The sequence below is a fragment of the Vombatus ursinus genome, unplaced genomic scaffold (assembly GCF_900497805.2).
Source record: "Vombatus ursinus unplaced genomic scaffold, bare-nosed wombat genome assembly UNPS02010548.1, whole genome shotgun sequence".
In the NCBI taxonomy this organism is placed as follows: domain Eukaryota; kingdom Metazoa; phylum Chordata; class Mammalia; order Diprotodontia; family Vombatidae; genus Vombatus; species Vombatus ursinus.
In genome coordinates, this window is record NW_020950326.1 from 1,169,201 (window position 1) to 1,195,781 (window position 26,581).

The window sequence follows — 26,581 nt, forward strand, 5'->3', positions numbered from 1 at the left end:
ATCCATTGCGCCACCTAACTGCCCTCATATTTTCATTCTTATCTACCCATTTCTGACAGTATGCTTTTTTTTTCCCTGACCCCACTAGGGTATCTTCTCTCTCTCCTTTTGCCTACTCCCCATTTTAGCTCCAATTTGTCTTATCCCATGAGAATGTATTCATTTTGAGGAGATGAAATTATCTAGGACATTGGCTGCCACTTAGTGAGCACTTCATAAATACTTATAGATTGAGTATATTTTCAGTGGTTCAAAACATTTTCATAATCACTTATTTCACCACTTGCCTTTCTCTTATGAAGAAAAAAAACCCCTCAAAACTTTCTATTTACTAGTAGCTGTAAGACCACCATCACTGAGTTAAACCTATTATAGTCTTCATGCAATTATTTAGTGTATCATTTTGTGAATTTTAACTTTTTAAGCTAAAAAAAGTTATATACAAATAAGCTAAATACTACAATTATCAGAAGACTCAGTCATTTACCAGTTTTCAAGCCAGGTACTTTTCATGTACTATGTCTCAGAAAACTGTTTTTTTCATATTTACAGTTAATATTTTAAATACATAAAAATCCTGACTCCATTCCTTTGATTGAGCAAATTGTTCAAATATGAAAAGAGCATTGCCTTATATGTTTACAGGGTGATTTAATTATTTCTATTTATGCCTAAGTTCATTCTCTGCTTCTTTCATAAGCCAAACTCCTATTTTATCTCATTTTTTCTTTACATGTAGGTTTTTGCAGTTTGTTATTAAACAAGTTCTTTTTCTTTCCTTTTAAGTTTTCAACCTCTTTGTTCATTTATTTCTTCTTTACAAAAATGCACTTTTTTCTTGCCCATTGCAACAATTAAACTTTTCACATATTAAAGGGTCAGTAGTTAAACCTTATAGGTGTATTTTATCTTCCCTGACTAGATTGTAAATTCCTTGAAGAACAGGGAATTTTCACCTTTTCTTTAGATCCCTAGTGCCTTTCACAGTTTTTCACACATAGTATATAATTAATAAATGTTCATTGGTTGATTCATTAATTAGCTGGTAGAGATTGTTACAAGAGTGGCCTCCATATGCATGCAATAATCCTAGAACACAGTAATAACAAGCTATTATAAACATGTATTTAAGGGAAAATATGCTTCAGAGATTTTATAGCTCAGTTTGAAAATGGTTTGTATTTACTGAGTAGTTCCTGGATGATTTTTACCTTAATTGTGAGGCATGAGTTTTCTTTTAGACTAATGATACTGGCAGTGATATGGAATATTCCTGCTGAATCTCATTCAGGGAAAGTACAAAGGTGACACAATGTCCACACATGAAAATAGCCTTTCTCTCTTTTCTCTCCTACAATCCCAGGTAGATAAAGTTGTAATGAATTCTATATGGAATATATTTCAGGGCTCTAAAATCATAAAATAAATTAGCAAATAAAAAAATTCATATGCCTACTCTTTTTTTTGTCACATTCGCTCTACTTTCTAGTTTGAGAAGGAAGAATTGGCCTTTCTTTGGCACAGTGATAACTAAATGCTCCTTCATTCAAATGTATTCTGTATCCAATCTCCTCACATATCTTCCATGACATAGATTAATAAATCATCTTCATTCTCCTGTTCATCTTCTCTTCCTACTATTTTCTTTCATTTAACCTTAATATATTGTAAGTATTCCCTTTAAACAACAAATATATCCTTTGACTCAACTACACCTTTAATCTTTTGACCTATTTCTCTCCTCCCTTTCTTGACTAGCCTTCTAAAACAAATAGCCTACACTTATTTTATCTTACTGCCATCTATTCATTCCCCAACTCCTTGTATGTGTTTTATGTCCTTGCCTTCCAAGGTTACCAAGAACTACCTTTTTGATAAATCCAGTGATGATTTTTTCAGCATTTAGCATAGAATTGCCAAACTTTCTTGATGCTACATCTTCCTACATCTTTTGTGACACTCCCCTTTTTGTTTACCTTCCTAATTCTCTGATTAGTACTTTTATTGAGTCTTCATCCTCTTCCCTTTTATAAATATGAGTGTCTTCCAAGGTACCTTGACTCTAACTTATTCTTTTCTTACATTGTTAAATCTTTCACATAAAAACCTTTCAAATATTTAAAGACATTAATTATGCCCCATTCCAATTCTTCTCTTTTCTAAGCTGACTATTCTCAGTTTTTCAATCAGTTTTTATTTTTTTTATTATGTCCAGGTCAAATTTATATATATATGTATATATATATACATATATATATATTATAGATAGATAGATAGATAGATAGATTTGTCAACAATCACTTCTATAAGCTTTTGAGTTTTAAATTTTTCTCTCCCTCACTCCCTACCTCCCTCCCCAAAATAGCACACAATCTGATATAAGCTATACATATACATTCCAATTAAACATATTTTCACATTAGTGATGTTGTAAGTAAGAATTAGAACTAATAGGAGGAATCAACAGAAAGAAGAAACAGAACACAATAGAAGAGAAAAAATAGGAAATAGTATGCTTCAATTTGCATTCCAACTCCATAGTTCTTTCTTTGGATGTGGATAGCATTCTCCATCATGAGGCCTTTGGAGATGTCTTCGATCCTTGTATTGCTGAGAAGGGTTAAGTCTATCAATATTAGTCATCGCACACCATGGCTGTTACTGTGTACAACGTTCTCCTGGTTCTGCTCACTTCACTCAGCATCAAATCATACAAGTCTTTCCAGGTTTTCTGAAGTCTGCCTGTTCATCATTTCTTACAGCACAATAGTATTCCATTACACTCATACATTACATTTAAAGTTATGATAACTGTCTGTGTCTTTCCCTCCATCCTCTCCCCCCTGTTTATGCTTTTCTTTCTCCTTTCTCTTTTTCCCTCCTCCCTAATGTTTTGCTTTTGACCACTACCCCTCATTCCCACCTCCCTTCTATTAGCCCCTCCCTTTTCTTCCCCTTTACCTTTACTACTTATTCCCTTCCTTCTATCCTCCCTCCCTTTTCTTTCCCCATTTCCCTTCTACTGCCTATAGGGCATGTTAGATTTCTATACCTAACTGATTACATTATTCCTTTCTTGAGCCAAATCTGATGAGAGTAAGGTTCAAACACTGCTTCATCTCCCTCCCTTCTTTCTCTCTGCTGTAATAGGTTTTTGTGCCTTTTCCTGTAATGTAATTTATCCTTATCTGCCTCCTCCTTTTCTTTTTTCTCTGTATATTTTCTTAGTTAAATCAGATTAATCCACTTACTTGGATCCATTTAACCCACTTGATTAGATTTTTTTCCATCATTATATCAAAGTCAATTTATACCCACCCCCTTTATGTATGCCCCTTTAACATGATGTAATAACAATACAGTTCTCAAGAGTTACAAGTGTCATCTTCCCTTGTAGGGATGCAAACAGCTTACCCTTATTAATAACATGTTTTTCTCTGTCCCATTTACCTTTTTATGTCTCTCTCGAGTCTTGTATTTGAAAATCAAATTTTCTGTTGAGCTCTGGTCTTTTTATCAGGAAGGTATGGAAGTCACCAATTTCATTGAATATCCATCTTCTCTCCTGAAAGATCATGCTCATTTTCACTGGACAGTTGATTCTTGGTTGTAATCCAAGCTCCTTTGCCTTACGGAAAATCATATTCCATGCCCTACAGTCTTTTAATGTAGAAGCTGCAAGATCCTGTGTAAACCTGACTGTGGTTCCATGATATTTAAATTGTTTCTTTTTGGCTGCTTGTGGTATTTTCTCCTTGATCTGGTAACTTTGGAATTTGGCTACCATATTCCTTGGCATTTTCAATTTGGGATCTCTTTCAGGAGGTGATTGGTGAATTCTTTCTATGGCTATTTTGTCCTCTGATTCTAAGATCTCAGGACAGTTTTCCTTTATGATTTCCTGAAAGATACTGTCCAGGTTCTTTTTTTCATTGTGATTTTCATGTAGACCAATAATTTTTAAATTATCTCTCCTGGATCTATTTTCCAGGTCAGTTGTTTTACCAATGAAGTAGTTTACATTTTCATCTATTTTTTCATTCTTTTGTTTTTGTCTGACTGATTCTTGCTGTCTCATAGAATCATTAGTTTCCATTTGCCCAATTCTAATTTTTAATAAATTGTTTTCTTCTATTAGATTTTGTACCTCCTTCTCCATTTGGCCAATTGTATTTTTTAGGGACTTGTTTTCTTTAATATACTTTTTCTCCAGTTGGCCAGTTGTGTTTTTTAGGGACTTGTTTTCTTCAGTGTACTTTTTTCCCAGTTGGCCAACTGTAAGGACATGTTTTCTACAGTTAATTTTTGTCCTTCCTTTTCCAAGCTATTGACTCTCTCTTACATACCTCTCATTTCTTTTCCCATTTTTTCTTCTACCTCTCTCATTTGACTTTTAAAATCCTTCTTGAACTCTTCTAAGAAGGCTTTTTGGTCTTCAGACCAGTTCATATTCCCTTTCAAGATTCCAGATGTGGATTTATTGACAATGTTATCCTCTTCAGAATTTCTATCTTTATCTTTATCTGATAAATTGTAAATGACAATTCTAAACAAAAACATCCAAGACAATTTTTAGGGATGTGATAAAAAAAAAAAAGCTATCCACCTCTGGATAAAGAACTGATAAAGTCTGAATACAGATCAAAGCACATTTTTTTAACTTTATTTTTCATGGGTTTTGTGTGTAGATGTGTGTTTTCTTTTTCAACATGGCTAATTTGGAAATATTTTGCATGACTGCTAATGTAAAAAAAATAAGAATCGATCATATGTTTCTTTTTGCTCATGGTGTTTGCTATTTCCTGGCCTTTAAAGAGACTGAGCTCTCCTCCTGGGGAGCAGAGGGCACTGATCCAAGCTTCTTGTGTTGGGATTCTTGGTCCTGGTCACTAGCTTTGTGTGCTGGGGCCTCCAGTGCTGGCAGTTGGAGGCTGTAGGGTTCTAGCAGCTTACCTGGTGCTGGACTGGAATCAGGAACTCTGGAACTCTAGGGGTAGGATTGGGTAGTCTGGCCCCTTGAAGTTGCCTGCTTTTCCTTTCCTTTCACTTTCTTCAGTTCCTTTCAGATGGATGTTTAGGGTGTTTATCCTCTTGGGGTCCCTTGGAATGCTGCTTCCCTTAGTTTTGCTGAGGCTCTGGGAGAGCCAGTTGCTGTAGAATGCTGAGGCACCTGATGGTTTTCCAAGCTGGCTGGTTCCCCCACCCTCATTGAGACACTCAGGGTCCAGGTATTGGTGTTTGCCTGCTCCCCCACTTGGGCTTCACGATCTCCTCCTGGTATGCTGAGGTGGGGTTTTCTGCTAGCTTGCTGGGATGCCTCCCTTTACTACTCCCATTCTGTACTGCTCCCCCTCCCCCAGGGCAAAAGGGGCCTTTCCTGTTAATTCATCAAGCTACCTGGGCCACTGGAGTACTGTACCCCATCTTTCTTTTGGTTCAGCTGTTCTAGGGTTTTTCCTGGGGTGATATTTTCTGGGATTTCAGAGGTTAAGGGAGGGAAGAATGACTCACCTCTTACTCCACCTTCTTGGCTCCTGGAAGCAGAACTCAATCAGTTTTTACATACCATAAAATATTCAATTCATCCACTATATGGAAGACTCCAATTGATAACCATCCTACAAGATAACATGTAGCCCCAGAACAATACAAATACATAACAATAATAAATGTATCCTGATTAGGGGAAAATATAACACTATTACCTCTCCTGAGTTGTTCTCAGACTATTAATTTAGAGTTAAATGATATCATCTATTTTTCTATCATGATACATTATCAACTTACTAAAGTTGGAATTTAATGAACTAAATGTATGCAACCACTAACCTTTCATTTCTTTTGCACAAAAAGTGCAAAATATCTACATTGAATCCATTGCAAACTTGTACATGTTAGGTCTTTCTCCCAGTGTCAAATAATTTGATGCTTTCTTTAGCATATCATCTTTGCCTTTATGTAAGGCATTAATTAAAAACATAGTGAACAACATAAGAATAAGAGATGATCCTTAGGGTAACCCCTAAAAGAGACCTACCTTCCAGCTGATTGTGATTCCTTGATCCCTATTCTTGGGGTCTGATCATTCAACCACTTCCAAATTTCATCTCAAACTCATTCCTTTTCAACAAATGTATCCTAGCTTGTCCTTAAGGATGTTATGAAAGTATTTGTCAGGTTACTTGCTGAATTCCATATTTATTTCTATCTGCATTAATCTAAGTTATGTTTTTATACCTTATCTTAGTGGTATTTCCCTTGAGGTTGTGCTTCAATAGTGAAAATAGTGTGGATGATTTAATGAATTAATGAGTAAGGCATTTATTAAGCCTTTATTATGTTCAAAGCTCTGTACTAAGCAATGGTTCAATGAAGGAAACCAATATTTTTATAATATCTGAAATACTATTAAAAAGATGAATTACCATTTTCTTTTTTTAATTTTCAATTTTATTTCTCAATTAATAAGTATTTACTTTATATTCTTCACACACTTCCTTCTCAATTTAAAAGAAAAATTAGATTCTTAAGTCTATCACAATTTACAATGCTAACATCTAAATCATTCTTCTCATTCTTCTCTTTTTACTTCACACTGCATCAGCCTATAGAAGTCTTCTCAGTTACATTTTAAACCATTCTTTTTATTATTTATTATAGCATAGTAATATTTCATTATATCCATATGCCATAATTTATTCAGCTAGTCCCCAGTTGATAAGAACCCCATTATTTTCTAGTTCTTTGTCATTACAAAGAGCTGCTGTAAGTATTTTTATATATGTGAGTTCTTTTCCCCTTCCTTTGATTTCTTTGGGTTGGAATGTGCTGGCCTTTCTCTTGGAGAAAAGTCATTTGTGGTTGACCCTCTGGTAAATCCTAGCTCCAGTCTCTGAGTTTTTCCTTTCTTTTTCTTTGCCTTAATTACATGTAAAAATAATTTTTAATATCCATTTTTAAATTTTTGCATTCCAAATTCTTGCCCTACATCTCACCTCATTGAGAAGGCAAGCAATTTGACATGGCTTTTACATTTGCAGTCATGCAAAATATTTCCAAATTAGCCATGTTGAAAAAGAAAACACACATCTACACACAAAACCCATGAAAAATAAAGTTAAAAAAATGTGCTTTGATCTGTATTCAGACTTTATCAGTTCTTTATCCAGAGGTGGATAGCTTTTTTTTTTTATCACATCCCTAAAAATTGTCTTGGATGTTTTTGTTGAGAATTGTCATTTATAATTTATCATTGTACAGTATAGTCATTATCATGTACAATATTCTCCCAGTTCTGCTCACTTCACTTTGCTTCAGGTCATGTGAGTCTTTTCATGATTTTTTGAAAGCATCCTGCTCGTCATGTCTCATAGCACAATAGTATTCCATTGTAATCATATACCACAACTTGTTCAGCCCTTCTCCAGTTGATGGGCATCCTCTTAATTTCAATTCTTTGCTGATTTCCAATTCTTTGGGATATGGAACTAGTAGTAGCATTGCTAGGTCAAAGGGTTTGTACAATTTTATAGTGCATTGGGGATAGTTCCAAATTATTCAACAGAATGGTGGGATCAGTTCACAGCTCAACTAACAATGCATTAGTGTCTCATTGTTTTTTTTTCCATATCCCCTCTGGAATTATCATTTTCTTTGCCATTGTACACCAGTGGGACCTTTATATAAGACTCATAATTGAAACATTCCTTATGTTTTAGCTCCCAGATTAGAATGTGAGCTTCTGGAGAGCTAGGATTTTCCTAATTTTCAGTGTATATTCTCATTGCTTAGTACAGAGCTTTGCCAATAGTAAAGGCTTAACAATTCTTTTATTCATTAATCATCCACTGGGTATCCTACTGCTTCAGGTAATGACTCAGGAATTATTGATTTAAAATAAAGAAAATAAGTTTACCTCTGGTGAGGCAAGATGAATGATGAAGTGAAAGAATGGCAATTATATATAAAATATAATCACTTTATGATGTTAGTGTTGATAGGGTTAATGGATATGTCATAAGGCTAGTGATAGATAGTATGTGGCGTAGTACATAGATGTATATTTGAAGCCAGAAAAATCTGGATTTGTCTTCCAACTGTTAGATATATTGGCTGTGAGACCCTAGGCAAGTAACTTAAGGTCTCAGTATTTTAGATAATTCTCTAAGGCCATAAGTTACAAAGAAATTGTTGACCAGTTTTAAAGTGTTTGCTTATACATGAGTTCCCTAGACCAACAAATTCACAGGTCCCGTTAATCACTATCCAATCATAAAGTTAACATTCATAAATCCCCATTTTCTTTATGTATTAACTATGGTATGAAGGTATGATTTGAATCCATAAAATATAATGGGATATTGAATTAAATTAAATGCAATAGAATACTCATTACAAGAAAGGTGATAAGATAGTGATTTTTTTTTTCAACTGTAGAAACTCATGATGACCATCTATTCAAAGGCAAGCAGGGATGGTGACATTTGGTAATGAATGAAGTACCTGAAATTTGAAAGTAAAGGTACTTAAAGCATTAGATTAGACCAATGAATCATATTGTAATAAGTTATATGTTATTGAATCCTTATTATTTTTACTTGTTGATTTCTTTCAAGATGTCATTGAAGAGTTATGAGCTTCTTTCACTTTGTTGTAGTTATAAAGTTCATTTCTACTTTAGTGAAGGAATATTGTACTTTATGGCTGAATTTGCTTTTTATTTTGACCATTTAAACAGTATTCCAAATGGCGAATTAAATATCAATTGCTCACAAGAAAAAAAAAGAGCTTTATTAAATTGGCCACTTCTTTCTGGAACCTATGTTCCTCTCTAGGGAAAAGAAGATGGCCTTGATTCCTTTGCTTTTGAAAATTTGTAAATATTGCATAATAATAAGATATTAAACAAAAGAACCATTTGGGATATATTTTCAAACATGATTAAGTTATATTTTCTCTCTTTGCCTTATAGCCATTTTTTTCAACTTTAGATTTAAGTGAGTGATATATAGAATTTCAGTAATAATATTTTGATGTTAATGAAACATGATCCCTGTCTGTTATTGCTTCATTACCTTGCATTTTCCTCCCTGGACAACATATGTTTACAATAATTTCTTATGTATATTGTTGTTATAATTCCATATATTATTTTACAAAGACCTTACTTTAGCAATAATAAATAAGCAGAATGCTTGGTTTTAAATCATATTCTCTACACTACTCATTTAATTTATTTTCATTTACTTTTTTTATTGCTACAGGAAGAAACAATTTCAGTGCTGTAATCTTATAATAAAATATTGTGAGAATTATTAGTTGTAGTACCAGTATCTAAGCATCATTAAAAGTTTACACAGAAATAGCTCTTGATAATATAACAGGAGATTTGGCAGCTATATCTTTTACACAAAGATTTCTGCTTTTAAGTTTAGAGAAAACTGATTTCAGTTATTTTTTGGTATGCTGATAAATGCTGGATTTAATTCCAAATACAGATTTAGAAAAATTCAATTAAACTTTTTTTATTTTAATTATATTTTTTATTTTATTAAGATATAAATATAGTTGTGTCTTTTTTAACTTGGAAGTTTATATAAGTGTGATTTATGCTTCTGTTTCCAATTATATTCATAAAGAGAGAAGAATTGTGGTGAAGAGCTAAGAAGTAGAGGAGGGGCAGAAGTACTGCTTAAAGTATAATGACAAAAATAATAAAGTCTTTTCACTTCAGAAACATGGAAGTTGAGAAAGAGATGTTATTGAAGTTTCTAAAATTAGAATATAATTCTGAATATAATCTGTAGAGTACTAAAAATGACTGTGAGGGGAAGGGTCTCATTGAAACTTGAGAGAAAATATGACAAAGTAAAGTTCTACTTTACTATAGTGGTTGGAAAACTTATAAAGTTCACCATTGAGAGAAAGAAAAGCCAGAATGGGATGACAGATCCATGAAAGGTCATTAAAATAAATTTGTGTTCAAGTTCCTCATTTCTGAGATTGATGTCACAGAGAGAATCCCTCTCCCAACAGAAACTAGTTGGAGCAACAGAATTATGAGCATATGGGGACTTGTGATCAGAACGTGTTCTGTTCTTGGATTTTTTTTTTTTTGGCTCTAAGAAGAATAGGATACTACACATTATCTGTAAAAAAATCTTATTTGAACTCCAAGCCTAAATATTGTAGCATAGAAATATGGCAATAAAAATCAGTCTGTCAAATGCAAGCTTAGTGTGCTTGGTATTATAGATGTCCCAAAATAAGAGAGACTGCTACTTTCTAATTAGAACATACATTTAAATAAGCAGTGGCCTACATTCCTGGAGCCTAAAATAAAGCAGACACAGTAACAAAATTAATTCCAATCACATCCCCTTTTTATTGTTTTTGCTAAACAATAGTTTTGATTTACTGTTTTAATTTGGGCCCTATTGCAATTTAGGTATACTCTATAAAGGTCAATGAAAGTAACTGAAGGATGAGTATCCAGTCCTTATATATCTGATCCTTCTTAATACATCAGCATGCAGCTTTGGGTATGGAAATGTATTGCTAAGTCATAATCAGTGTGTGATATACTCTGGCTCTGAGATCATCAGATGTCAAATAGTCCCTAGATTATTTTTACTTATCTGGGATCTCAGTTTGTTGTTTTTGTTCTGACATTTTGTGTTGTATTTGGAATTTCCTCTTGGTTTTGATGGGTCAATTCTTTTTGCTTCTATTGGGAAAAGGAAGATAGTGATATGGGTGAAATTTATTTTTTTATTCTGTCCAGCTTCCAGTTTTTAGTGTCATCCTCTCATCTTCCTGTGCACTACCTTCTTATGATTTTAAATTCTGCATTGGTCATTCACAACTTCCCCTTGCACTGTTCAGCCAAAAACTTACCTTTTCCTTAATCTCTTGGACTATATGTCTACCATTCCATAAGTCTAAATTTCCTACATTTTCTATCCTGGTAGGGAGATCCCTTTTGCCACCTGTCAGCTTGGGGAAAACAAAAACAAAAACAAAAACAAAAAACTCCTATCATAGTATAGAGGAAAGAGGGCTTGCTTTAGAGTTAGAGAAACTAAATTCAATTCTCATCTCTATGATTTCCCACTTATGTGATGCTGATCTAGTCCCTCAAGCTATCTAGGCCTAGACTTCCTCATGTAAAATGAAGGGATGGTACTAGTTGGCATCTAAAATCCCCTCTGACTTTAGCTCTGATACTATATTCATGATAACTCAATATCAAGGTGTTAAGATCTAACAACAATTTAAATTGTTATCCCTCCCAGATGATGTAACATGTTAATAGAGGTTAGTTCCTTACCACAAAAGATTAAATTAGGTGAGTTCTTACCCCAAATGAAATACAGGATTGAGAATAGAACACATAGTAAAGGCCCCCCAAATAGATATCTAGAGGATTAGAATAATTTCTGGATGCCACTATCTAGGGAAGATATTAATAAACTGAAGAATATTCAGAGAAAGGCAAGTCAGGTGTTGAATTAAGGTCATTCACACGAAGCTATGCCACATAAAAAAATTGAAATACTTAATTTAAATAAGAAAATGTTCAAAGGAGTGGGGTATAATATTGATGTTTAGTGGTTGTCATGGGGAAGTTGAATTAGACTCATTCTCTCTGTTCCCAGGAAAAAGAAATAGAAGTAATGTGTGGAAGCTGCAAACAGGAAAATTTAGGCTTGAAATAAGGAAACAGTTTTTCCCCACAATTTTAGCAATCCAATGGGAAATGTACTGTCTCTGAAGGCATTCACCCTTATTGGAGGTCTTTAAGCAGAGACAGCATAACTACTTCTCAGTTAGGCTGCAGTGGGGCCAGTATCTATTCCAGTTCTGAAATTCACTGATTCTGTGACTTTCTGAATACCAATCATTAAACAAAGGCTGAGGATAGGATAGTATATAACAGTATCTTTCTTGCACCTTTCCAAGTATATAAAAAAGATGATTATAATTTTCTCCTGCACATAAGTCTAGTACTGATTTTTCCAATATGTGTACCTCATTTTTAATTCATATCCTTTTTCTTGGAGTATGAATGATTCTGCCCAACTTGATGTAATTTGCAAACTCAATGAGGTCATTGATATAGATATTAAGTAATAATAAATTCAGGGACACTGAAAAGTCTCAGTAATCAACAAAGCATATTGAATTTTATTCACCACAAATTTTCTAGAGCAGGTAATCTAATGATATATTTTTCTCCTCTTTAAATATTGGATGAAGCAGTGGCCTGAAAAATACTGATGTCACAATGCCTATCTCCATGAAAAATTTATGGGCTGAGTTCATCAATATTTTAGATATTCACATATGTTTCTTTTCCTACAATACCCATAACATGAATGATAGATCTTTTGGCTATTGCCCCATCCATCAAGAATGGAATAACTACCACCTGGGAAAAGTTTTGTGATATATATAACCAGGGGAATTTGACAGATGCACCTGTGATTAGAAAAAGTCACTATGTTTCCATCTCAGATTCATTCCTTTTCACCACATTCATCAGTGATATTATCCTAAATACCAATCAAAATTGAAGACTATGATGGTAACTGGCATTTTAAGCTTTGTGACACAGGTGATGCTGTGTAGCCTGAATAAGATTTTAACTTGTTTAAGTGAATGATTTCAGTTCCTGGAATTTTGTGTAATCACAGTACCCTAAAAATGGAAAGGACCTGATAAAGTTATTTACTTTGTTTCTTTGTCCTCCAGGTAAAACTGCACTTAAACTGAATATTTTTGATGATTGCTTGTCTTGCTCTTAAAGACTTCCAGAGACAGTTCTTAAAGTCTCCATAATTACTTACCAGTGTTGTTTAGCATTCACCACATATTCAAGAATTTCTAATTTATAGCTAGTCTAAATCTCTCTCTGCAGTTTAAGCCTTTACCCCACCCGTAGATGTAAACATTGTAAAAAAAAGAAAGTTTTTGAATCCCCTTATGTTAAATTTCATATGCCTCAGGTCACTTTTAACTGCCTCTGTCTCCCCTAGCTTTAATAACTTCCAAGATTCTTTTAAATTTTCCTTGACTTTAATAATTCAATGGCTTCAATATTTTACTTGAACTTTTATGGTGTTTTTAATCAGCATTTAACACTTTTTTTCCCCATAAATGTATGAACATTGGCAGATTTCCATCTCAAATAAACACTTACTATATGTCAAGACCTGGAAAAAATAAAAGGTAAAAAAGGACTGTGATCCCTGCTTATGTAGTGAATGACAATATTTAGTCTCCAATAAGCTAAAGATTAAGGCACAATGAATGTGTGTATGTAAGTGTGTGTGTGTGTGTCTATGTGTGTGTGTGTGTGTGTGTATTTGGGAGTGGAACAAAGATAGGATAAATATGTTGGAGCATTGGAAAAATCCACAGGAAGTTTTCTGTATTGAGGAAACAAATCATTTAACCTCTCTCAACAATCACTTTCCTCATCTGCAAAATGCAGGGGTTGGATTTGATGGTCTTTCGGTACCTTCTATAAGTCTACAAACTTATGAGATGACCTACATAGATATACAGAAGCTGGGGTGAGAGCTCACAAGCAGGGGATCTCTGATAATGCACTTATAAAGAATGATGTGAAATAACATTGGATCCAGCTGTTGAGAACATTAACTGAAAGATTAAGGACTTTGCATTTTCTCTTAGAAGGACACTTTGAATGTTCATTCATTCATTCATTCATTGCTCCCTACCTGCCTTCCTTCCTTTGTTTCTTCATTCCTTTCTTTGTTGCTTCCTTCTTTTTTTTGTCCTTTTCTTTCCTTCCTTCCTTTTCTTTTGAGTAGCAGTCATGTATTAGGAACATTATGTTGGCAGTTGTGTAAATGATGGATTGGAGCAGTCAGTGGCTGGGTCCATAGGGAGAATGGCTCATAAGATCATATGTTTGGTATTATAATAGACTTTAGAGGCCATCAAGTCTAACCCCTTCATTTTATAGATTATGGAAGTGAGCCTGAGAGATGAGGAAGGGATGGAGGATTCTATAATAATTTAGATGCGAGAAGATAAGAGTCAAGAGCTATGAATTTAAATCTGGACTACTTCAGAAAAGGAATAAGCAAAAGATAGAATTTTTATATATTGATATTTATGATAATAATACTAAAAAGTTAACATTTATAATGCACATAGGTCCATATATATGTATATATAGATATATGTATATATGCACACACATATATGTGTGTGTATATACACACACATATAATTTTAAGTTTCTGATCACTTACAATCTGTGGATTCTTTTTTTTAATAGTGAGCTTATTTAGCCCTCTTATAGCTGTACCCTGAAGATAATAATTTCCTCTTATGGAAGGTTATAGAGGTTTTATATATATATTATATAAAATATATTTTATATTTTATAAAATTTCATCTTTTATGATGTATAAGTGAAATGAGGAGATTGGGTGACTTTTAAAGTTCCTTCTAGCTCCAAATCTATGCTTCTGTGATGCTGTGTTCATATACTACATAATAGACAATGTCATATATCTCCTGATACATGAAAATAATGAATGTTGGAGATACAGTATATATTTCTATTTCACCTCCTAAAAAAACTATTTTTTTCTTTTAAAGAGAGTAGATTATTTCCAGTTCATGAATTTTACAACTAACTAAGCCAACTCTACTGAAAAAATTGAGATAACTCCAGAGACAAAGCATATGATACAAAATCACAAACAGTGTACTGTTCAATTATAATGCAAGCCTAGAGAAATCGTCTATGTATAAAACAGTTGCCTTATGGTGTTGTCTGTGCAGGCATACATTCCTCCAGAGAATGTCTCTTTGGACAGTCGTCACCTTGAAAGATTTTAGCCTGGGGTATAGGTTTAAACATTAAAGAAGGGAGCAAAGGTGAATTGGCAAATCTTTCTTAGGCAATTCTGTTAGAGTAAAAATACACTCAGTATAAAGACATGTTCTTGCAAATAAAATATGTCCTTTTTATCTCTGGTTGGAAGCTGGAGACTTTACAGACCTAATATGAAGCCACTTTTTTTAGAAGTTGCATTTTGTCAAGGGATTCCACCTTTGCTCATGTTTTCATGAAATTTTATTTGACTATCAGTTTATTACAGACTTTAAGTATTGATAGGGAAGAAAATTAAAAGAGACTTCTCCATTTGAAAAGGTATTTTGTTCTCTAAGCTAAAAGTGCCTTCCTTTTATCAAAATCTCACCTCTTTCTCCCTGATTGCTTCAGTAGAATCTGAGATCCCTCCTTTATCTAAAGTCCTATAATTTATATATTACCACTTAGTAATTAGTCATATATGATATTATTTAGTTTTTTCTCAATTTTCTCCCTTATAATATTCTTATCTTCCCTGCTTGATTGTAAATTCCTGGAAGACATGAATTGATGTCATATACTCATTCTACCTCTTAATTATACTCAAAGGCACACAGACACACATGAACACACACATACGTGCATGCACACACACACGCATCACCTGATTATCAGTGCTCTATAAATACTTGTTTATAAATTGAAAGAAGAGAAAAGTCATGAAATTATGATACTGTCATTCTGGTTTCTTAGCCACCGGATATTTTCAATATCTGTTCATCATTATCACCTAGACCCTTAAATGATAAGTGAAGAGGTGACAAGGTATAAATGGGTCCTGGGAGAGAAAACTCAACAACCTATATAATTGTGCCAAGAGAAGGTATTTTGGCCCCTTCTTCTCTTCCTCACAAAGGTTTTAACTCTACCAGACCTCTTCTCTTTTTTTTTTTAGGCAATTGGGACTTGCCCAGGGACACATAGCTAGTAAGTGTCAAGTGTTTGGTATGAGGCCGGATTTGAACTCAGGTCCTCCTGGCTTCAGGGCCAGTGCTCTACCCACTGCACCACCCAGCTGCCCCCTAGACCTCTTCTCTTGAGAATCACCTTTCCCATTTCTTTTATCCTTTATACTTCTTCCATCACTCAGGCCTGTGGTTTTGTAGATTCATTAAAAACTGTGAGGCATGAAGTTGTAATTCTCCAGAATGCTGCATAGAGAAATCACGCCCTATACATTTTGTTACCTTGGTCAAATGGGTCAAATCCCTACTGCCCCAATTTTGGTCTTGACTGTTATCACAAGAAACAAACCATCACATTGTTCTATTGCTTTTTAAAACTTTTCAAAGGCATTTCTTATATCATTTATCCTCATAACAACCCAAAGATAAACTTAAGACAGGTAGTACATTTATCTAATAGATGATAACAGACCTGAAATATTAATTTTCCTCAGATCACACAGTAGTAAAGACAGATTAAGAATTCATATTCCTTTCATCTTAGACCTCACCTTTTCTCTACTAAAGCAAAATGGTAGAAAAGGTTAATTGCCATATTACTATATAACATTGTTCTGTGAGGTATGTTGATTTTTATTATAAATTTCTGATTTGTGATATTTTAAAACAGCAATTTAAGTTTATAGTTGAAATGAACCTCAAAGTTGAGATTGATTAAACTTTTTCTCTTTGTTTAAAATAATTTTAGTTTTATCTTTTTGTTTGTATCATCATTTTCCCCACTATCACTATCCTTACCCTCCCATTCTATATGCCCGTTCCATATAACAAATAGAATATTTTTAAATACAAATGAAGAAGAAGAGGGAAAAAAATCAGCACAATGCAATACATTGAATACACATTGAATACAATACACAAAAAATACATTGAAAAAATCCTAAAATTTGTCAATGGAAAACAGCTGTGGGCCTCCTACCTCCATGAAAGAGTGGGTTTGGACTGTCCTCTCATATTTCTTCTTTCAAATTATGCAATTGAACATTTGTCATAACTATTAAATTGTTAGTACTTATGCAGGCCAGAATAGTTTATGTTTGTGAAATGTCATAGTGCCCTTGTGATCAATCTTACAGGTATCACAAAGGTATATTTTGATTACAATTGGTTTTGTCTTTTGTGGTCCGATTATTCATTGTGTTGATTATTCAGGTCCTTTTACTTTGCCACTGAGAAGAATTAACTCAGAGAGCCAGAAAGCAGCAATTTACAACTTAATAAAGACATGATTTCATTACTTATGTCCACAAGGGACAGAATCTTTCCACACAGAATGGAATTATATGATGAGGCTTCTCATTTAACTCCTCCAGCATGGCTAGCTTTATATTTTTAAAGGAAAAAATGTAATTATTTTAAGCAAGTTGGTAGAGGTATCTAAATTTAATATGGTAATAGAATAAGTAATGCATCTGACACTAAACTAATGTAATGATGGCACATTGTTGGGATATTTTGAGAAAAAAATGTAAAATTTTAACAGATAGTTATTTACAATGAGTAGTATAAACACATTCTTCAGCAAATTGTTTTACTGACCTATGGAAAATAAGTTCCTATGGAAAATAAGCTCCCATGGAAAATCCATTTCCTATGTCTTTTATATTGTTGCTTGGGACAATACTATGTTTTCTATAAGTAAAACAACAAAATTGGATTATTTCATCTTTGATTAGTCCATGGTGATGGAGTCTCAGATACATTATTTTGTACTTTTTTTTCTCAGTCAACAAACATTGATTAATCACCTACAACATGCCATATATTTTGCTAAGTACTAGGGATACAAAAAGACCAAAGAAAATACTGACCCCAAGGAGTTCATAATCTAATGAAGGAGACCAACTGACGGTGATAAAGGTAAAACAGCCCGTGAGTAAGAGAGATAAAATTAGAAGACAGGAGTTTTTCAGGGATGAGGAACTGGGAAGATGGTATGGCCCTTGACAGTAATTTGAAAGCTAGGTGAGAGAGAGAGAAATTTTAGGCAAAATAACATTAGTTCAGTTTTTGTATTGATGAAAGGTAGTTGGACATGTGAGAATGGAAGTCAGCAGAGAAGTTGGGGTAGTATAGTTCGACTTGAAAATAAACAGCATAGAAATTGTAATTAAATCTGTGGGAGCTGATGAGATCACCAAGTGAAATTATATAGAGGGAGAAAAAAGAAAGCCCAGGACAAAATCCTGTGGGAAATGTACAATTAGAGGGCATGATCTGGATGAGTGTCCTGAGGAGTACTCAGATAAGTAGGAGGCTATCCAGGAGACAGTGGTGACCTGACAACCTAGACAAGAGAACATCAAGAAGAAGAGAGAGTTGTCAACAGTATCAAAAGTTGAAGAGATTTTAAGAAAAATGAGGATTGGGAAAAAATGATTGGATTTGACAACTGAGAACATTGGTAACTTTGGAAAACATTGTTTCAGTGGAATGATTAAGTCTGAAGCCTGATTTTAAGGATTTAAGAAGAGATTGAGGGGCAAATAGGTGGTACAGTGTATAGAGCTCTGGCCTTGGAGTCAGGAGGACCTGAGTTCAAATCCAGCCTCAGACACTTGACACTTAGTAGCTGTGTAACCCTGGGCAAGTCACTTAACCCTGATTGCCCCACCAAAAAGAAAAAAAAAGCAAAAAGAAAACAAACAAATAATAATAATAATAAAAAAACAAGAATAGACTGAAAGGAAAGAAAGTGAAGGCACCTATAGTAGATAGCCTTTCCAAGGAGTGTGGCAACAGAGAGCTGAAGAGATACAGAAAAATATCATGAAGGGAAAGAACAAAGATATTTTGAGAATGAGGGAGACTTTGGAATGTTTATAGTCAGTAAGAAAGAAAGTAGTAGACTGGGAAACTCTTAAGACAAATGATAGAATGATAACAGAGAGGGCAATCTGTTGGAAGAACTGGGATGGGATGGGATCCCTTGTGCATAAGAAGGGGTGGGTCTTGATAAGAGATAAGGATGAAGAAGGAGATGGTAGCAAAAGACATCTGAATAATATGAGATGAGAGAGAAGGGAGAAAAGGGAGCTCACAACAAATGGCACCAACTTTTGTTTTCTATAAAATATGAAGCAAAGTTTTCAGCTGAGTAAATGGTAGAAGAGGAACATAGAAGTTTTGGAAGGGCTTCAGAAGAGATGGACAAAAGATTAAAAATATGTCAAGAGGCTAAAGCCACAATAGAAGTAATGGATAGATTTAAATCTGAATAGAAACCATAGACAATGAGGTGCTTATGGTCACAGAATGGTATTTTAAATATTTCCAAACAGAATTTAGAATATATTTGTTTTGGTGTGTGCCTTTACAACATTTCTTCACCTTTGTTTTTTTACAATTTGGGATCTAATGGACAGTGTAAAACTTTTGTTGGAGAAGGAGGGTGTTAAATATTTTAGGGGGAAGGGAAGCAATTGAATACTAGTACTGACCAGCCTCTGTTCTCACTGTGAGGTTTGTTAGTGCAGTTGCCCAAATGGAGTCAGAATTACGAAGTAACTATGTGTTCCATTTGTGGCACTGTTAGATAGGGGATTTCCTACATGAACCTGTGATCAGAGAATCTGGTTCATTGCTTCCAGGTGTTTACTGGTTGGAAATTATTGAAAAGCAAAATAAATTAGGGCAGCTTCTCTAGCAGCACAAATTAATTTACATGAGACTTATGGGTACAGATAAGCAGATGATTGGCAACTGTATTATGGAATAATAATATCAGCCAGCTGAATAATTGGTAAAATTGTTTTAATGGGGATAAAAATAATTGGAAGATCCTTTAATAAGTATTCAACACAAACATATTCTAAATTCTATTTGGAAATATGAAATTGATTCATTCAGTAGGTCCTCCATAGAAGGAGTGTGCCACACCTAATTCTTTTCCGTTGTATTCCCCAATACCAATCACTTACTCCTACTTCCACAGCTTCCATGTTCCATAAGCAACATGGTCATACAACCTCCCACTCAGTATCCACCCTATTCAAATTTTCTAATTAGTCATGCTGTTCCCCAGATGAAATCCAGCAGTTCATCTCTGCCCTTTTAGAATTTATATATATTGTCAACAAATTTCCCTATGGGGCTAGGGGAAAGTTTGTAACTATAATTTCATTGATATAGGAAGCTCACATGAGGAAAATCCCTTATGATAATGCAAATCATAATTGACCTACATAATTGACAACTTCTAGTCTTGGAGATGTTTGGGTTATGATGTGTTAGTAGATATAAGTTGAACCCAAGTTTTCCTGCCTCTGGCTATCTATCCACTATGCCAAGTTGCTTCCAATAAGATACCTTATATTCTTTGAACTTTTAAAGTCAGCCACCTATTCTGTTCAGAGGGATTCTGATAAGATTAAAAACAAAACAAAACTAAACTAAACTACCATATTACCTACTGAAAAAGCTTTCACATTTTATTTTATTGTCATTTTGACAAGAATGTCATCTATACCTATGCATTTATCAAGGTCTTTGATAAAATACTGCACATCACCAGGTAAAGGATCTTTGAATTATTCTATGAAACAATTCTTTGCAAATGAATACTGTCCCATTATTGACTATACTTTGGCTATAGTACTCCAAATCCACATAATTTTACTATAATCTAAACCATATCTCTCCAAATTTTCCACAAACACAAAATGAGAGACTCAGATAAGGTGCCACTTCAAAAATGAGGTTTGTCATTTTTAATGCTATTATAATTAACTATTCAACAAAGTATGTTGATTTTTTTTTAATTGTGTGCCTACTGCAAGGTATTGTGTTAAGTATCTCTTGGGGTAAAAAAGATGGAAAGGATGCAGTTGCTGACCTCAGAGACCTTAGAGTTTTTCAGGAGAAAATTCAGCATGTACTCAATTATTTACATTTCAAAGTAGATTTTGATAGGGGAAAAACAAAAATAGGCCATATTCTATGAGAAGTTTGTGGAGAGATCACTTTCATCTGGAGATGAAAAAGAGGCCAAGTTTCAACAATGAGAGGGTTTTTGATTTGACCCTAGAAGAGGAAGGAATATATATGAAGGGTTCGGATACAGATGTCAAGGGTCTGTTCCAAGGACAAAGGATGGCATAAGATCAGGAAAGAACAGGATTTTTGGAGTATTTTAAAGACAATAAGGTGTGGAGAATCAGAATAAAGCCAAGAAGAACTGGATTTAAGCCCTTACTGTGACAAATATACTGACTGTGCACATTAGAAAGTATTTGAACTTCTCAGTGTCCTAGGCAACTATCTAGAATTAGAAATTTCAGAGGAGATGACTAGCATTGGGAGGAACAATATTCTCATCTGAAAGTTCTCCGTACTAGTCAGATCAGAGGTCCAGTCCTTCTATCTGTCTGTAGTCTGGATGGAATGAAGAATATGTGAGGAAAAGGAGGAAAAGGGAGTTAACAAAAGAGGAAAGATAAACTAAAGATAGATTATGGTGGATACTAAATGTTACATGAGGGCTAGTCAAAGGAATTGCATTTGTTTAGCTTGAGGGAGTCTTCTGGGTCATAAATATTGTAAGGACTGCCATATGGAAAAGGGGCTAGACTTCCTCTGTTTTATTTTAAGAGTGGAACTGAGAGGAACTATTGTTAATTGCAAAAGGAAAGATTTAGGCTTCATGGAGGGGAAAAAAAAACAATAACAAGATTTTCTAACAAGTAGAGCTATTCAGAAGTGGAATAGACTACCTAAGGATGTAGTAGTGTGTTTTTCTTCACTAGAGATTTTAAGCAATTAGTAGACTCATTCTTGGACACAGTGTTAAAATTTTTCTCATCAGATATAAATTAAATTAGATGTCCTATAAGGTGTCTTTCAACTCTGAGATTCCTTGATTCCACCATCATCAGGAATTTCAGTTTTATTTGGTATGTTGTTGAGTTGTTCAGTTGTGTGTAACTCTGACTCTCCCTTCCTCTAGCTCCTCCCTCAGTCATTGAGAAGGAAAGCAATATGATAGCAATTATACATGTGAAAACATGCAAAACATTTCCATATTAGCCATTCACCTATCATTTTTTATGCACCTACTATGTTCTGGAGTTTTGAGTCAATTTATTTTTTAACACTATCCTTATTCTTTTTTGTTTGTTTGTTTGTTTTGTTTTTTTATTTGGCAAGGCAATGGGGTTAAGTGACTTGCCCAGGGTCACACAGCTAGTAAGTGTTATGTGTCTGAGGCAGTATTTGAACTCAACTCCTCCTGAATCCAGGGCTGGTGCTCTATCCACTGTGCCACCTAGCTGTCCCACTATCCCTATTCTTAATTACAGTCAGAGAAGATGGCCCTTCATGGGCCACTGAATGTCCCCAAACCTACTTCTTTTTCTGTAAAATGGAGATAATAACAGGTGCCTTGCTCATCTTGAAGGGTAGTAAAGACAGTGCTTTATAAAACTTTAAATGTTATGAAATTCATTGTTGCTGCTGCTATTGTTTTATCAATGTTGTTACCTTCTTTTAGGGAAACCTTATGGCCCCTGCCCAGTCCAAGACCACATACCTAAAAAATGGTATCCATTTAAAAAAAAAACAATTGAAAATAGGTACCTTGAAATATTTAACTAAATTCTTGTTTGGGGAAGAAGGATAAAGTGCCAGGTAATGTCTTCAATGTGTACTTGCTGATGTGTGTGTGTGTTTGTGTGTGTGTGTGTGTGTGTGTGTGTGTGTGTGAGAGAGAGAGAGAGAGAGAGAGAAACAGATACAAAGAAACAGAGAGCAAGAACGAGAAATGGAGAGATAAATAAAAATAGACAGAGATAGAGACAAGCAGAAGCACAGAAAGACATAGAAAAAAACATACAAACAAAGAAATACAGGAGGGAGGGAGAGAGAATATATGTCCATGTTTCAAAAATCTCTATCTTCTACAGGGAGCCTGACATTAATTTCAAATTTTCTTATTTGTACATTATTAGCTATGCTTATACATTCTTAACAACAGGGTAGGAAAAATACAAACTGAAAAGTGCAAAGCCTTATTTGAGTATGTTGAGAAAGATACTCCAGTTTAACTTTCCACATCAATCTCGTCTCCTTGCCAATATCATGCATGCTGCCCAGGGAGAACATGCAATTACCTATTGATAGAGAAACACTTGTTTTATTTAGTGACTGCACCCTGTTCATTTTTATGAGTGGTGGGGGAGCAGTTTGAAGGAAACTGTTCTTTTGACAATTGAGGAGTACTCAGCAAGGTGGGCTTTTGTATTATTGACTCTTCTGTGATTTTCCTCCCTTATAACCTGAATAGAAATGGTCCCACTTGGGTCTCTGAAGCATTTATATTGGAAACTTTGACAGGCTACAGATAGAATGAATGTAAATCATCTTTGATAGGGTGGCAGAGTAGAACAAAATGCTGAATTTGGAATCAGGTGACATATGCTTAAATCTTAGCTCTCCCACTTACTGTGTTACTTTGGGCAAGTCACTTATGGGGCTCAGTTTACTCATTTATAAAATGTGAAAGTTGGACTCCATGAATGTAAAATCCTCCCAGAACTAAGTTCATGTATGAACAAATTATTTCTTTTCTCTCTGTAATTATTTAACAAGCCAGTCAGTCAACCGGCATTTAAAAATTATTATTTATTTTCAACATTCATTTAAAAATGTTTTTGAGTTCTGAATTCTCTTCCTCCAGTATCTCTCTCAGTTACTGAGAAGGAAAGCAATATGATAAAAATTATATGTCTGAACTCATGCAAAGCATATTTCCATATCAGCCACTCAAGCAGCATTTTAAGCACCTACTACGATCTTGAGTTTAGAGCCAGTTTATTTTTAAACACTATTTTTATTCTCAATAACCAGCAGAATAGGTGACCCTAGGAAGGCTATTGTATCTCCCTGAGCCTACTTCTTCTGTAAAATGGAGATGATAATAAGTGTCTTGTTTATCTTGAAGAGTGGTGGAGACAGTGCTTAATAAAACTTAAAATGCTATGAAATTTGTTGTTGTTGCTGTTCTATTATTGTTATCAATGTCATTAATTCCCCTTAGGGAAACTTTATGGCCATTCCCCAATCCAAACCCATATACCTAAAATAGTATCCATTTAAAAACAATTGAAAATAGGTACCTTGAAATAATTAATTAAACTCTTGATAGGGGGAGGAAGACACTTTATAATCAGCTTGCACACTGTGATTGTGCTATATATCAAATCACTCATTTATGAATGTTTCTCTTGGAGTATGTGTAATCATGAAACCTTTTTTTCCATCTCTGTAGGAGCTGGGAAGTAACAGCCCTCCACAAAGAAACTGGAAGGGAATTGCTATTGCCCTGCTGGTGATTCTTGTTGTGTGCTCACTCATCACTATGTCAGTCATCCTCTTAACCCCAGGTAATCTCTTTTTATTTCTCTCTCATTGATCTTATATTCAGAATGACTATATTAGGGTAACAATAAATAGTGAATATTAACATCAATTTGAATAGAAATTGAACTAAGAGGGGGACATTAGCAAAACAGTACAATAGGTTAAAATCAGGGGTGAGGAACCTACAGCCTCAAGGTGACATGTGGCCCTCTAGGTTCTCAAGTGCGCCCTTTGACTGAATCCAAACTTTACAGAACAAATCCCCTTAATTAAAGGATTTGTTCTGTAAAGCTTGGACTCAGTCAAAAGGCCACACCAAAGGACCTAGAAGGTCACATGTGGCCTAAAAGTCACAGGTTTCCCATCCCTAGTTTAAAGTGTTGAAATAACTCAAAGACATACTCAGTATTCTCTAATTATAAACTACAAATGGAATTGGCCTAAGCAATGTTTCTTGTCTTTTTTTTTTTTTAGGCCTTATCTGAGGTGATATCATAGTACAGTGGGAAGAGCTATGGATTTAAAATCAGAGGGTGTAGTTCAGTCATTTTCAGTCATGTCTGCTTCTTTGTGACCCCATTTGGGGTTTTCTTGGAAGAGATATTGGAGTAGTTTGCCATTTCCTTCTCCAGTTCATTTTGTAGATGAGGATACTAAGGCAAACAGGGTGATTTACCCAGGGTCACACAGCTAGTAAGTGTCTGAGGCCAGATTTGAACTCACAAAGATGTCTTCCTAACTCCACAACTGGCATTTTATACACTGATCCACCTAGCTACCCTGAAGTCCGAGGACCTGGGTTCAAATCATTTACTGCCTATATAGCCTAAAGAGAACCTAGAAGTGACTGAAAAAAAATCTACTTTATATTTTGACTTTCTTTAATTATAATTATAATCAACATTTTAATAAAAACACTTCATTATAAAAAGAAACCTACTCTCCAAAAGAGTAGTGGTCCTGTCAGATTTTGCCAGATTTTATTTTCCTTATCCACCAGATTTTCTAAAATAGAGTGGCCACTGCAGCTAATAAATTAGCTTTTCCTTATTGGTGAGAATCTGGTCCAGAATAAAATACTCCCTCATTATTGGTCATAGGACATTTTAAAGATAAAATTTTTAGTAAGGTAAGTAAAGAAAAAAAATTAATGTTTCTTTGGATACAAAAGGGAATCCAACAGATATATGATATCTGGCATTCACCTTCACTAATATTTTGTGTTCCTTTGCCAATCTTAGGATGTATTTTCCTCTGTACCTTATTTGTTTTTTGTTTTTTTTTTTGGTCCAGTGCTACATAGTATGTTCCAAAGATAATCTTGCCTCTGTTTCTGCTTTCATGTGTAAAATTTCTAGCTTGATTGCCTCTTGTGGTTTCTGAATTTCTTCATAGAATAGTATCTTCTTAATAAAGAATGTACTTCCTCTCTTTTACCTCTGAGCTCTGCATTCATATCATTAAAATTTTCATTGTTACTGTCATCTAATAAAATATAAATTTCCTAAGTGTAGTGTTCAAGTTACTCCACATGCTTAATCCATCCTATTTTTCCAGCTTTATTTCCAAGTCTCCACTTATTTCACCAGTCAACAATTTATTAAAAAACTACTGTGTGCCAGGTTATATGCTAACTACTAAAGAGAAAAACCCAGTGAATGAAATGTCCCTTTTTGCCAAGAGTTTATATTCTTTCAAGGGAGAAAATAAGGACATGTATAAGTTTATAAAGAATAATGTTTTTTTTTTTGGTGAGACAATTGGGGTTAAGTGATTTGCCCAGAGTCACACAGCTAGTAAGCGTTATGTGTCTGAGTCCAGATTTCAACTCAGGTCCTCCTGACTCCAGGGCTGGGGCTCTATCCACTGTGCAACCTAGTCACCCCTATAAAGAATAAATTTTGAGAGAATATTATATACATGTATGTATCTATGTAGATAGATACATACATATGAATAACTACAAAGTAGTTTGGAAGATAAGATACTAGCAATTGATGAATCAGGAAAGACTTCATGTAGAAAATAGTCTGTTGAGTAAAGAGAGGGATTACACGAAGCAGAGGTCACAATGGACTCTATTTCAGACTTCAAAGACAGTCAGTGCAAAGACAGAGATAAGAGCTTCTGGGTGGCAAATAGGATGTTTTATTGGGTTACAGAGTGTAAAAGGAGGAGTAGTGTCCAATGAGTCTGGAAAGAAAGACAAAGCTAGGTTGCAAAAGACCTTCAAAAGCTAAACAGAGGAGTTTAAATTTTATTTTGAAGCAATAGGAAGCCAATGAACATTGTTGAATAGGGAGTGACATAATCAGATCTGGGCTTAATCATTTTGGTAACAGTG

The 26,581-nt window shown here is 34.4% G+C and overlaps 1 protein-coding gene across 1 annotated transcript in view; it reads left to right on the top strand.

The window, feature by feature from the left end:
- Positions 1-26,581, top strand: part of DPP10 (dipeptidyl peptidase like 10) — a 934,204-nt gene that overhangs the window by 182,259 nt on the left and 725,364 nt on the right. Inside the window, exon 2 of the mRNA XM_027854721.1 lies at positions 24,146-24,260. Within this exon, the coding sequence (XP_027710522.1) occupies positions 24,146-24,260 (115 nt within the window). The remainder of the gene's footprint in view (positions 1-24,145; positions 24,261-26,581) is intronic.